We start from the raw sequence: 11,332 nt of genomic DNA on the forward strand, positions 1-11,332 counted from the left end.
AAGGAAAACATTTGCAAATGTAAATATTTAAGAAATAAGGTATCATTTTTTTAGTTTTATTGGGATGTAAAACAGGTTGGTCACGTGATCAAATCCCATAAAGCCTGAAGGGCTTTATGGAAGATTTGATCATGTGCCAACCTGTTTTACACCCCAATAAAACTCAGAAAATGATACCTTATTACTTATATTTACATTTATGACTTATTCATATTTTAAATTTGCTTGACTGTGGCTTTTAACGTGTGAAATGCATAATTTTTCAAAACCAACGGCATGTATGTAATCCACTGAACGCGCGTCGACCCTTTATGACGTCAGTGAGAAATTACGTCGAACGTTTATCCATGCGCACATCTATGACCTCTTGACCCCGTACCTGAATTTATACAGTTAAAAAAAACGCTTGCTTTCAGTGGTGTTATATAAAGAAAAAAACATTTGCAAATGTAAATATTTCATTTTATATGCAAAAAATATATGTAATGTAAATATAAATACATAATCCTCATAAGCGGACGTAAGTTTGACTGCAGTGACTATATACAGCCATCAGGTCCCCATAAACAAATAAAGACATTGTTTAGTGTTAAATACGATTAAAATCATTTAATCTTAAATATAGATATTTCAAATGAAAGAAATCATTTTATGTTGGATTAAGCACACAAAATACTGTATAATTGATCTAACATCTTTTTATGTTTCATTGAATCAGTTGCTTGTGAAGTCTTTCATGCAGGTGGCTTTGAAAAATGGGTTTTGACTAGTTAAGTGTTGGCAAAATGGTTTCAGGAATTATAGTCAACACAAGAAAGAAAAGTAAAAATATTCTTTGAATATGTAGATATATGTCAGTTAAAGTTTTCAAGCTTTTCGATGTCATCCCAATTTTTGTGAAAGAAGATGGGCGCATTTGGCGGGTGATCTGCAGGAATCATTTGTACGAAACATTTATGGTTTAAATGTCCATGATTTGGTTGGCTGAACATACCTGGTCAGATTTTACAAACACGTCCATGGACTTTTTTTTTTCATTTGGTTTGAAAGACATTGTGAAATTGTAACATTTATGTCCATTTTTTTCTAGGGGGAACTATAACATAGTAATATTTCACAAACAATAAAACCTAAAATATATTTAATGCATAGATGCATGATACGTGTACATGTACATTATAAAATAGAAGATTAGAATTGATTTCGCTTGAGAACCAAACTGAACCAAAATTTATCTAATTCAAAATTTTAATAAATCAGTACATAAAACGAAACTGACAAAATAAATGGTTGCTTGCCTGAATAAAAAAAAAATAACGCCCTATGCCAGGCTCGAACCAAAAACTTTTCGCTTCGAGTGCACTGAACAGGTAGCCTAACTTTCTGAGCTATCACCGCTACACATGTTCAAGTGTCTTTAAAAGGACAAAGACGCACCACATTGACACATTTGGATTTCTGGGGAAAAAGTTTATTTTTCGTGGTCTCTGGGTCTTCTCTCCATTTTTTAAAAAAGTGTATTCGTTTCTTTGAATTAAAATACACACAAATAACGTTTCAAAATCATGGAGAGAAGTCCCAGACATAGAAATTTTTTAGAAAGATGTGTTTCAAAATGTACAATTTTGTACCAAATGTCTGATATGGCCAATTTTCAAGTTATTTTTTAGCAAATCAAAGCTCAATTTCGGGAAAATATTTTTCGTTCCTGTTGCACAGGAACCCGATAAATTAAAAAAATGTTAAAATTTCATGTGACATGTCAATAAAATTTTCACTTTTCAATTACGCCCAGGTTCCTGCCGAATGCCAATCAAAAGCGCCCACGTTCTTTGTTTTAAAATGAAAAAAAAAGCTTTTATAGCGCAGTTACCATTTTGCAATTAAAATTAACAAAACAATTGTGATATTATGCTTTATTATAGTTCAAATATTTTTTCATTTGCTAACAACATTATGTAAGTTGGATTATACAGATCACCATGTAGACAAAAAACTTTTTTCCCTAAAATCAAGATTCATTTTGATGCCCTTCAACGTGTTCAACAGTCCTAAGAATAAAGAAAAATTTAATTATTTATTATCATTTAAATGATCTACCCTGTTTAAGTAAGTGCAAGATTTAACAGTAAGGTTTATATGGAAGCAAGAAAATGCATGTATTAAGTATTCATTAAGTTTTCATCTGTGTTTCTTACAATTTTTTTTTTTACACAAGTATCGCTTCGTGATCTACTACGTTTTAAATTGACGATAGATACATTAAAAAACCTATCATTATATGTGTCCATTGCTCTGTAATTGTTGTTTAACACATTCTATTCTAAAATCTGTAGCTTCTTTTATTTTGTTATACCATTTCTGTCTTAGCAACTCTTCATAAGACCGTAATGCCCCATGTAAGTCTCCTACAATTTGTTGACAGATTCCTAGTATCTGCCAGGATAGGTCTCTGAAGGGTAAAGGCACATATGTCCCGTCATCATACAGCAGCAGTGTCTGTAGGTCTGTCAGTGACTGTAAACTCTGAGATCTATTTCCTAGTCTATAGTGAGACAACACGGACAACATCTGTAGCATAACAATCGGTGATACATGTAAGAAATACTCTCTATTTTGCTGACTTACATACTGCTCGACACATAATTCTTCAATACAGGGAATATTTCTAACTAAACACAAAGAATCTACCCATGCTATATTCATTCTTCTAGACAAAGACAGATTACCTACAGCCTCATTGTATCTCTGCCTATTAACAGTTGCAATATGCATATTAAAGGTCTGTAATAGTCTTTGTCTAGTGAGATATGTAATACGTACAGTCTTATCATACCTCCCTGTTCTGTAGTAATACAATGCCAGATACAGTACATAAGACACAGGACCTAATTTTGCTGCCATTTTCAATATGCCACAAATTATTGTATCTAAGTTATAGATATCTTTATGTGTGTAACATAAAGAACCGTTTATCTCTATAAAAGCTAGAAAAACAAGATTCTGAGCAGTACAATACTGCAATGTTAATAACTGGTATGGCGAGAGTAATAACCGAGATAGTGTATTTATTGATTTTAGATAAAGATAAGAGTCCAGTATGTCTTCTGCAAATAAAGTTAATTCAGATAATTCATTCATGCCACATATATCTGAATCTGCAATACTAATGAATTCTCCCTCAGCAGAAGATAACACAAAGGACAGGCTACTAAGGGCTGGTTCTAGGATTGATCTGAGACTTGGACTCAGTAGTAGACAGGACACACCCATTCTGTAATACTGAAAGAGCTGTTGTAATAGAGATTCACGTGCACCACCAACAATTTTATTTCTGAACATGTTGTTCTGTGGAATGAAAAAATTAGGAAGCGCTCCCCGGTAAACACAATGAAGAAGATATTTTAAACACCTCCAAAAACAATCCAACAAGTTGTTTGGACACCATTTAACTTGTCCTGATTGCATCATCCAGAACATTGCAGTTTTAAGGAAATATGAACACAGTAATGGTTCCTTTCTATAGTTAACAACTTCCTTCAGGAATATTTTCAGAAGTCCGTAACATGAAAATTGTGTATGATTTATGGTACACACCAGTTGTTGTTCGGCTTGAGAAAATGATAATCTCCATTCCAATTCGTCAGAAGTCATATTTACTTTACTACCAATAGGCATACAGTGACATTCATTTTTTAGGATTTTTTCTAACACAGATGACGGCGGCCAGGTATGTCTCTGACATCTGTCAACCCAACTTCCTACTAGTTTAGGCCAAGGAAAAGTGGCTAAACAATCAGCTTCATCGAATTCAACAGATCCTACAAAACCACTACTACAAGGACCATGAATTATGATATTTTCAGAGCGGGAACCTTTATTAATCCTGTGCTGAAAATAGTTTTCTCTCCAGAGACGACTGGATAGATAAGATCCACCATTAAAGAGAACAAGGCAAGATATCGTGTCTTTGCGTCGTGTTGGTGTCAGTAGGCGCAGTTTGACAAATCCAGGTGGTGTATCAAAATCTTCCATGAGCACTATAATATGTTTTGTTGCATTATAAAACCGAGACTGCGAGATGTCAGTAATTAGTTTATAATTGCATTCCCAGAACATTGCATCCCTGTCAGATGATTTCAACCTTAATCCCTCTCTATGACTCCCACTGTACATTATAGCACAGCCTCTATGATTATGAACAGGTTTCTCTATCATCTCTCTTATATCCATCACGTCCCTTCTGATGGCCACTTCTGTCGGTGTACCTATCTTACGACACAGACCAACATACAGGACCTCTGATAGACGGGGAATGTGATCCATTCTGTCAGTGTAAATAAGTATTGTTTATATCATAGAAAGTAAAGTAATAATTTTGTATCATTTTCTTTTAGAAATTCAATATATCATGACTGATAGATACATACATGTAACACTATTTAGGTTTCTAATATTCTCTCTGCAAATGGCGGTCTGTGCGTTATTTAAAGGGAAATACCCGTAAAACCTTGTTTCGTTTTCTTTTTAGCATTATAATAGTTATTACAATTGTAAACTAAGAGAAATAGGTGATTTTAAGTACACGTATACGCATGTAGTTAGGTCGATGAAAGAGAGAACGGAAATCTTCAGTCGTAGAAATAAAATCAGACGTTGTCCCAGTGTCTTTAATAATATATAATTCTTATGCACAGGTACCCCAACTCCCCAGATATACAACCCCAGGTCAAAATATTTTTTTAATTTTTTTTTATGAATCATTCTTCTAGTTCATATTTCCAGTGTATTCCATATGGATAGCAATAAGTCACTTGAGTTTACCCAGGTGACCTAAAAAGCCAAAGAAAAGAAGAATATATAGTGATCACGTAAAATCAAGCTAAGTTGTGCTACTGGTCCCTGTGATCCGCAACAGTAAGGCTCTCTTTGAATGACCTTATATTTTTCTTCTTTGACCATATTTTTTACTATAATCATTTTTGTAACTGTCATCAATATTGTCTTATAGAGATATTCTTCAGTCAAAAACTGTGTGTGTCATTTACACATTTGAACAACTCATTGTGACTTGGTTTTTCTGCTTCCTCTAGCTTCTAAATTATTATATAATTTTTATAGATTAAATTATACAAATAACTAAAATATACCAAATCTCAAAAATACTTTTAGCATAGCATAATATTTTAAAGAAACCTGAATAAAGACAAAATATACATTAAAGATTTTAAGAGTTATTGCTCCTATCTTGCTGAAAACGGATTTAATGAATGACCTTATATGTCTGTATGAAATCCAGGCGCGGATCTAGAAAATTTCATTGGGAAGTTTGAAAAAGGGGATGGGGTAAGGAAAAGAGTTGTTTTAATGTACGTTTACATATAGTTAACCAACTTAAGAGGATACAAGGATGAAGTATCGTTTTTAAATGTCAGCCTGGTAGAAGAATAATCAAATATGGATTTATACCTGGTAATTTTTGACAATGAAAAAAAAATATTCGAACCCAAAAATCCTATTTATTAAAGGGGGGTACTTTGTTTTCACAACCCAATGCCTTTATATATAACTGCATTAGACTTTCGTTGAACACTTTCTGTAGTTGAAACACAACAAAAATTTGGAATTCTTCTTTGTCTAGCAAATCCAAAGAGGAAGGGGGTTGCAACCACCGTTAACCCCCCCTTCTTGGATCCGCGTCTGAAGTCCAATTTTTTATTCTTACAGAGAATGACTCTTAAGTATGAAAACACGAAGTCAAATAAATAGTACACCACACGTTAAGGGCTATTAAATTGAGGATTCAAATGTGATTCTTCCCTCTCCAGAATAAAATGACCAAGCTTTTAGATGACCAAATTTAAAGACACAAGGATCATGGTCAAAATAGGGCAAAAAGAGTGTTAAGAAACCAGACATGAATATTTTGAGCTAGTTAATAGGGAGTACGAGATAAGGGTCATCTTATTTTGGTTTGACTGTTGTTTATACATAAATGCAAATGAATCGTCCTTTGGCACATAGTTTTGGGGAAGGGGTAGCCCCCCCCCCCCTTTGTTCAGACATACATGTATGTTTTTAATGTAAAAATTGTTCAATGTAAGTCCGGTCGATCACCAAACTTTTTTGTCGCAATATACAAAATAAGGCAATGTAGTATGAGTGAGTAAAAATTTGCTAATAAAAGTTGGAACATCGCCCCAACCCCCCATGAAATAAGATATTGCGATTTTGTAGAACTTTCCTTTTCTTTTATTTTTCTTGTCAAGTTATTTCAAATCAGTTTTTTCTGTCCTCCCCCCCCCCCTGCTAAAACGATGCTACGTCTCTGGTCTTTATGAAGACTGCAAAGTAACATTCATGCCCAGTCATATGATTTTTTTTCAGGTTTCAAATTGTTATGCTTCATTTATATGCCTTTATTATAAGCTAGATTTCTGACATGCTGGATAGGACATAAAATTGCTGTTATCTTCCCATATTCTCATATCTGTATAATTTATTCATGATATTTACACTTCAATTGCTACACAAGAACTGGAATATAGAAGAATTCATCATAATTTTATTATACATGTAGTGCCAGTCTACACTATGAACTACTTTATCCTAGCCACAATGCAAATGTGCATATTTATTTATTTCAGCATGGCTTTTAGAAATATTAGAGGTATTTAAATTGATAGTTTGTCAACAAATAAACTTAACATGCGAAATTTCTTCGCATTTGCCATCCATCAGCACATGACTTCAATAAATTCAGAGATTTAATACTAGGTAGCATTGCAATAAACAATTGAATTCCTTGAAATTAAAAAAATTATGCTTGACAAAATTTAATACAGTAAGCAAAAAACATTTGGATGAAACATATGGAGATTGAACTTTAACATAGATTGCAAACTAAATATTCGTGTTTCTTGCTCAAGAACATCATAACTAATTTTATTTCAAACTAAACTCACAAGACTCGAGGTCTTGGTTGACTCAATCGAAGAATGTTAGGGAAATCTAGTTTTATAAAAACAAAATATCATTGTCTTTTTTCTTGAAAATACCATGAAAAAATTTCTTTCATGCTAAACTTTATTTTTTACTATGCCTGCACGTGCTTATCAATTTCAAACCAAACTTTCATGAATAATTTACCTGATCCACCATACATGTACATGTTCGTCTCGTTGTAGTCTCACTTAATCTCGTCAAAGCTACAAGGCCTTCGAACACCTCTGGTATTATACATGTTATTGGTAACACAAAAAAAGATTAGAAGAAATGAAGACGACTATCATAAACTTAACATATACGTTTTATTCGCAATAACTATTATAAATTTATTTATAAATATATATATAGCCCAATCATTCTCGTGTAAATTTGTATTTTATTCATTAAGATTATATGGAGCGATGTCCACAATTTGTAAAAAAAAAAAAAAAAAACTGTCTTGCTTATAAACAGGTCGAGACCACTACCTTATATGGAAGGCAATTTTCAACACGTGACGATGTCTTTGTCACGCTCGTTCTCCAATCAAGTGAAAGATTCCCAAAGCATAACAGTCTACCACGTGTTAACAATTCAATGGGTACACGTGGTTTTCGTCGGTTTACTGCACAAAATTTAACTCGTCACCGGAAAAACTGTAGAGCTTCTTTATAACTTAGTTAGACCGAAATTGAAAGATTATATTGTAAAGACAATGCTCCATGCTCACATTTAATATTGGAGTTGTTTTAGATGATTAACAGTTGCTTCGAATATCGTACAAACGCTTTGACTTTTGCATATACATAAAACACTTTCTGATAATATTGAGGGGTTAAATAATAAATGCACACTTTCTCCTGCTGTCTAAAAACAAGGACCTATATACTACCTGCGAAAGCTATGTACACGTATATCACGTGAAAAAACAAACTCAATGTTTTATGGACACGATAGCACTTATACGTCTCTTTGAACAATGGTATACTAGGCTGATGTATTATAAGTTGATATAAGGCTTCATAAACAGGTCTAGGCGGCCTCTGTTTTTGGAGGATAGATTTTATCCTCTAGAAACAGAGGATGGAGGTGTCGCCACCTTCCGGACTTTTCAAAACAAAGGGCAGTCTAAACCAAACAAATAACAGCAACTCTTGCATCTCAAGTCCCAGTTTATGTACCGTACTCTGATTTTTCAACCAAAACAAATAAAAGGTTAAATTTCATACGATGATGGTTAAATATAGGTATTTAAATCATTTTAACAAATTTTGGTAATTTGCTGTCAATAAATTATTCATTTGAAAGCTTTGTTAAAGACCCTTTCCTGTCTGAAAATTAATTATAGCCAACCTCATTTTCCGGTACCATAATTATGTGTTAACAGCATAAAAGTTTTAAAAAACATATTTTTGAAAAATTCAGTTTCATTATTATTTCATTTAATAAGACGGTAGAGGAATTTTTCTTTGAAGTTTGCTCTTCTGCACGGGACTACAGTGGGCGGAGCTACTTTCCGTTCTGTATTAGTCTTCTATACTGTTGTATGTGTATACATCTAATAAAACTGAAATATTAAGACCCCTGAAATAAATTAGGATCAATCTCCATCTACAGCAAGGTTAGACCGTCCCCCTTATCAGTTAAGACTGACTTAAATTCAATTGCGTCTACCCGTTGTCAAAACTAATCTGACTGAAACTTACGTTGTCCGTGGAAATATATATACTGCGAATGCATGGTCCCCGTCGAGGCCTCATCTAAGAACTCTAGCGGAAGTTTAGATGCTGCACAGCTAAAAAGTGGGATTTTTTTCTTATTTTCTCTAAATAATATTTATTTTATCTTTGCTTAAATTATCAGGCAGAGTGTATTTTGTCTTTACAGTACGTTTTCTTTTGTGTTTCCTTTTTCTCTAATCTTTAATTAAAAGAAATATGAAAGTAATGTTATTTATGTATTGTTTGAGCATTTAAGTGCCTTTTTATTTGTCCTGATAAGGAAAAAACATAAAAATTAAACAAAATAACAAGAAATATTAAGTAGAAATGAAGCGCAAGAAGTGCCAACTTTGAAAGCGTATTGTAAAAATTCTAGACATAGAATCTCAAATCGCCACATACAATTGATAGTTTAATGTCTGATCTTTTATTTAATTGTACTCTGGTGCTTGCACTTTTTGCTTAAAGGTAGGCATGCGGCGTTTGAAAATTACCTGTGCTATCCTCTGAAATCAGAAGATAAACTATCCGACATTGCATTGCGATTTCCATATATGGTAAAAAATTTGGCTGCCATATTGAATCTAGCTATCCTCCAAAAACGGAGGCCGCCCAGACCTGATAAAGCAAATTTTGTAAATGTGAGCATAAAAATGAAAGGTTATACATCATTTTAAATATTTCTTTCAAAAATTTCAAAAAAGAATTGAAAATAAGTTTACCTTTAATTTTCAACACAGCTAGGTACTTGTAGTAGCCAACAATGCATTGCGGCTCATTCAGCAGTAGGTAAAGTAAACATATTAGTTAATTTACATGCAAATTTATTCTGACGTCAGAAAATCTAGTGGTCTCGACCTGATAAAGGATTAACATCTTTATCACAAAAATAAGGTGTCTCAAAAAAGTGATCTACAGTACATGTATATATACGAGGGCTGTTCAATAAATAATGACATCAGTGCTCTGAAAGAAACAAAAACACTTTTCAATGATTTAGCCCTAATGATTTCATTTTATAAAATATTATCTTTTATTTAAAACACATGCAACATTTTCTGACCTATTCGTGATTGTTTTAAGAACACATTTTTGTGTATGGCCCTTCGAATACTGGAATATGGCAGATCCTATGATTTCTTGGACCTGTTTCTTCTTTCTGAACGGTGTTTTTTTTTCGAGTTTTGAAAATAAAACAATTGCAAGGGTTGAATGATTTCCCGAATCTTGATGGTGTGACAAACCATTAACATTCCGTTTATTTCCAAAACTCCTTTATTTAATTAACTCACCATTGCGTGTGGGTTCGGACGCTGTCGGAAAGAAGTAATGTAGCGGATTCCTGATTCTGGTTGCTTATAAATATAAATCGACTTAAAATCGACTTTTCTAAGCAAAAAAAACTGCTTTTTAGACTTCAGAAATTGAACTGCCTCCCCAAATAAGAATTTCTAAAATAAGATCACTAATATTTAAAAAAAAAATGTCAAAAGTTTTTGTGATTTTGCAATTCTTTGTTTTTCTCTGGCTGTTTTTGATTAGAGCATCTAATTGTAAATTTGTTTTGAGGGTTTAAAGCAATGGATTCAAGTTTCACTATATATTTGAATTTCAGATAAACGTGGATAATTAAATTTATTTTCTTTAAAAATAATTGTTTAGATATTCTTACAATCTGTTTTCAAAACATAAGGTGACAATTGAGTACTAAGCCTTTTAACTGTCAAATATTTCTGTAAAACATATGTAAACTACCCCGAAAATGATGCCTATCCATTTTGTTACATGTGTCTTAAAGTCAATCAAACATCATCAGTTACATGTACCATTTGTTGAATTTTGGCAAACAGTAAATTGGTTGTTGTAAGTCTTTAATTTGTCGCTAAGGATGATACCCATTTTTGATGCACATTATATCATTTTTGTTCATTGAAATCAACCTGCTCATGTGTCTATAAAACAGACATAATTTGGTTGCTGTAATTGCCACATAGTTCGGTGAATATTTCTTTTGGAATATTAACGAATTTTACAACAGCTTTCATAAAAGCGTTTAATTTCACTCTACTTTACAGATTCCTTACCATTCATTTTTGATAATGCAGTGTCTCGAATAGCCCTTGTTTTCCAGCTTCTCACAGTGAAATCATATGTTGAAAATGGTCACATGAACTGTTATTGATTCATGATTAAAGATTCACTCATGAGAATTAGTCAAGCTTTATGTCATACATTTCTATGTTGTGTGTCATAGAGCCCAGGGCATTATTTATTGAACAGCTCTCAAGTTTGTCAAAAAATAAGGTATATAACATGCAATTGCATAACAATATGTGTTATTTATATATTTATAAACAAATTTTTGAAATAGAATATGAAAGAATTGTCCACAAAACCACACAACAGTCATAACCAACAAACTTCAAATAACAGACAAAAAACCAAAGACTTACAAAAGATACACGCTATACAGTTATCTAAGGAACGGAAAATACGAATTTGACATTCATCGTTCATTATTTTTGCTCTTATATGCAATAATATTCGTTTTCACATATACAATAATGTATGTCTTTACATAATATGCAATCGTACACGTCACACTCGCATAATTACATGTACGA

At 32.7% G+C, this 11,332-nt stretch overlaps 1 protein-coding gene across 1 annotated transcript; it reads right to left on the reverse strand.

Annotated features, from left to right (window-relative positions):
- Nucleotides 1-1,629: 1,629 nt before the first annotated feature.
- LOC134244073 (uncharacterized) lies at nucleotides 1,630-4,482 on the reverse strand. The gene is made up of 2 exons (XM_062726348.1): nucleotides 4,431-4,482; nucleotides 1,630-4,327 (listed from the first exon to the last, which is right to left on the reverse strand). Exon 2 carries the CDS (start codon nucleotides 4,324-4,326, stop codon nucleotides 2,278-2,280), a length of 2,049 nt encoding a protein of 682 aa, XP_062582332.1. The 5' UTR covers nucleotide 4,327; nucleotides 4,431-4,482; the 3' UTR covers nucleotides 1,630-2,277.
- Nucleotides 4,483-11,332: the final 6,850 nt, after the last annotated feature.

This window comes from Saccostrea cucullata, unplaced genomic scaffold, assembly GCF_032062105.1.
Source record: "Saccostrea cucullata isolate Sc308-1 unplaced genomic scaffold, CSIRO_AGI_Scuc_v1 ctg769, whole genome shotgun sequence".
NCBI classification, from domain to species: domain Eukaryota; kingdom Metazoa; phylum Mollusca; class Bivalvia; order Ostreida; family Ostreidae; genus Saccostrea; species Saccostrea cuccullata.

Excerpts from the sequence above, each read along its gene's own strand:
- LOC134244073 (XM_062726348.1), bottom strand. The coding sequence starts at position 4,326 with ATGGATCACATTCCCCGTCTATCAGAGGTCCTGTATGTTGGTCTGTGT.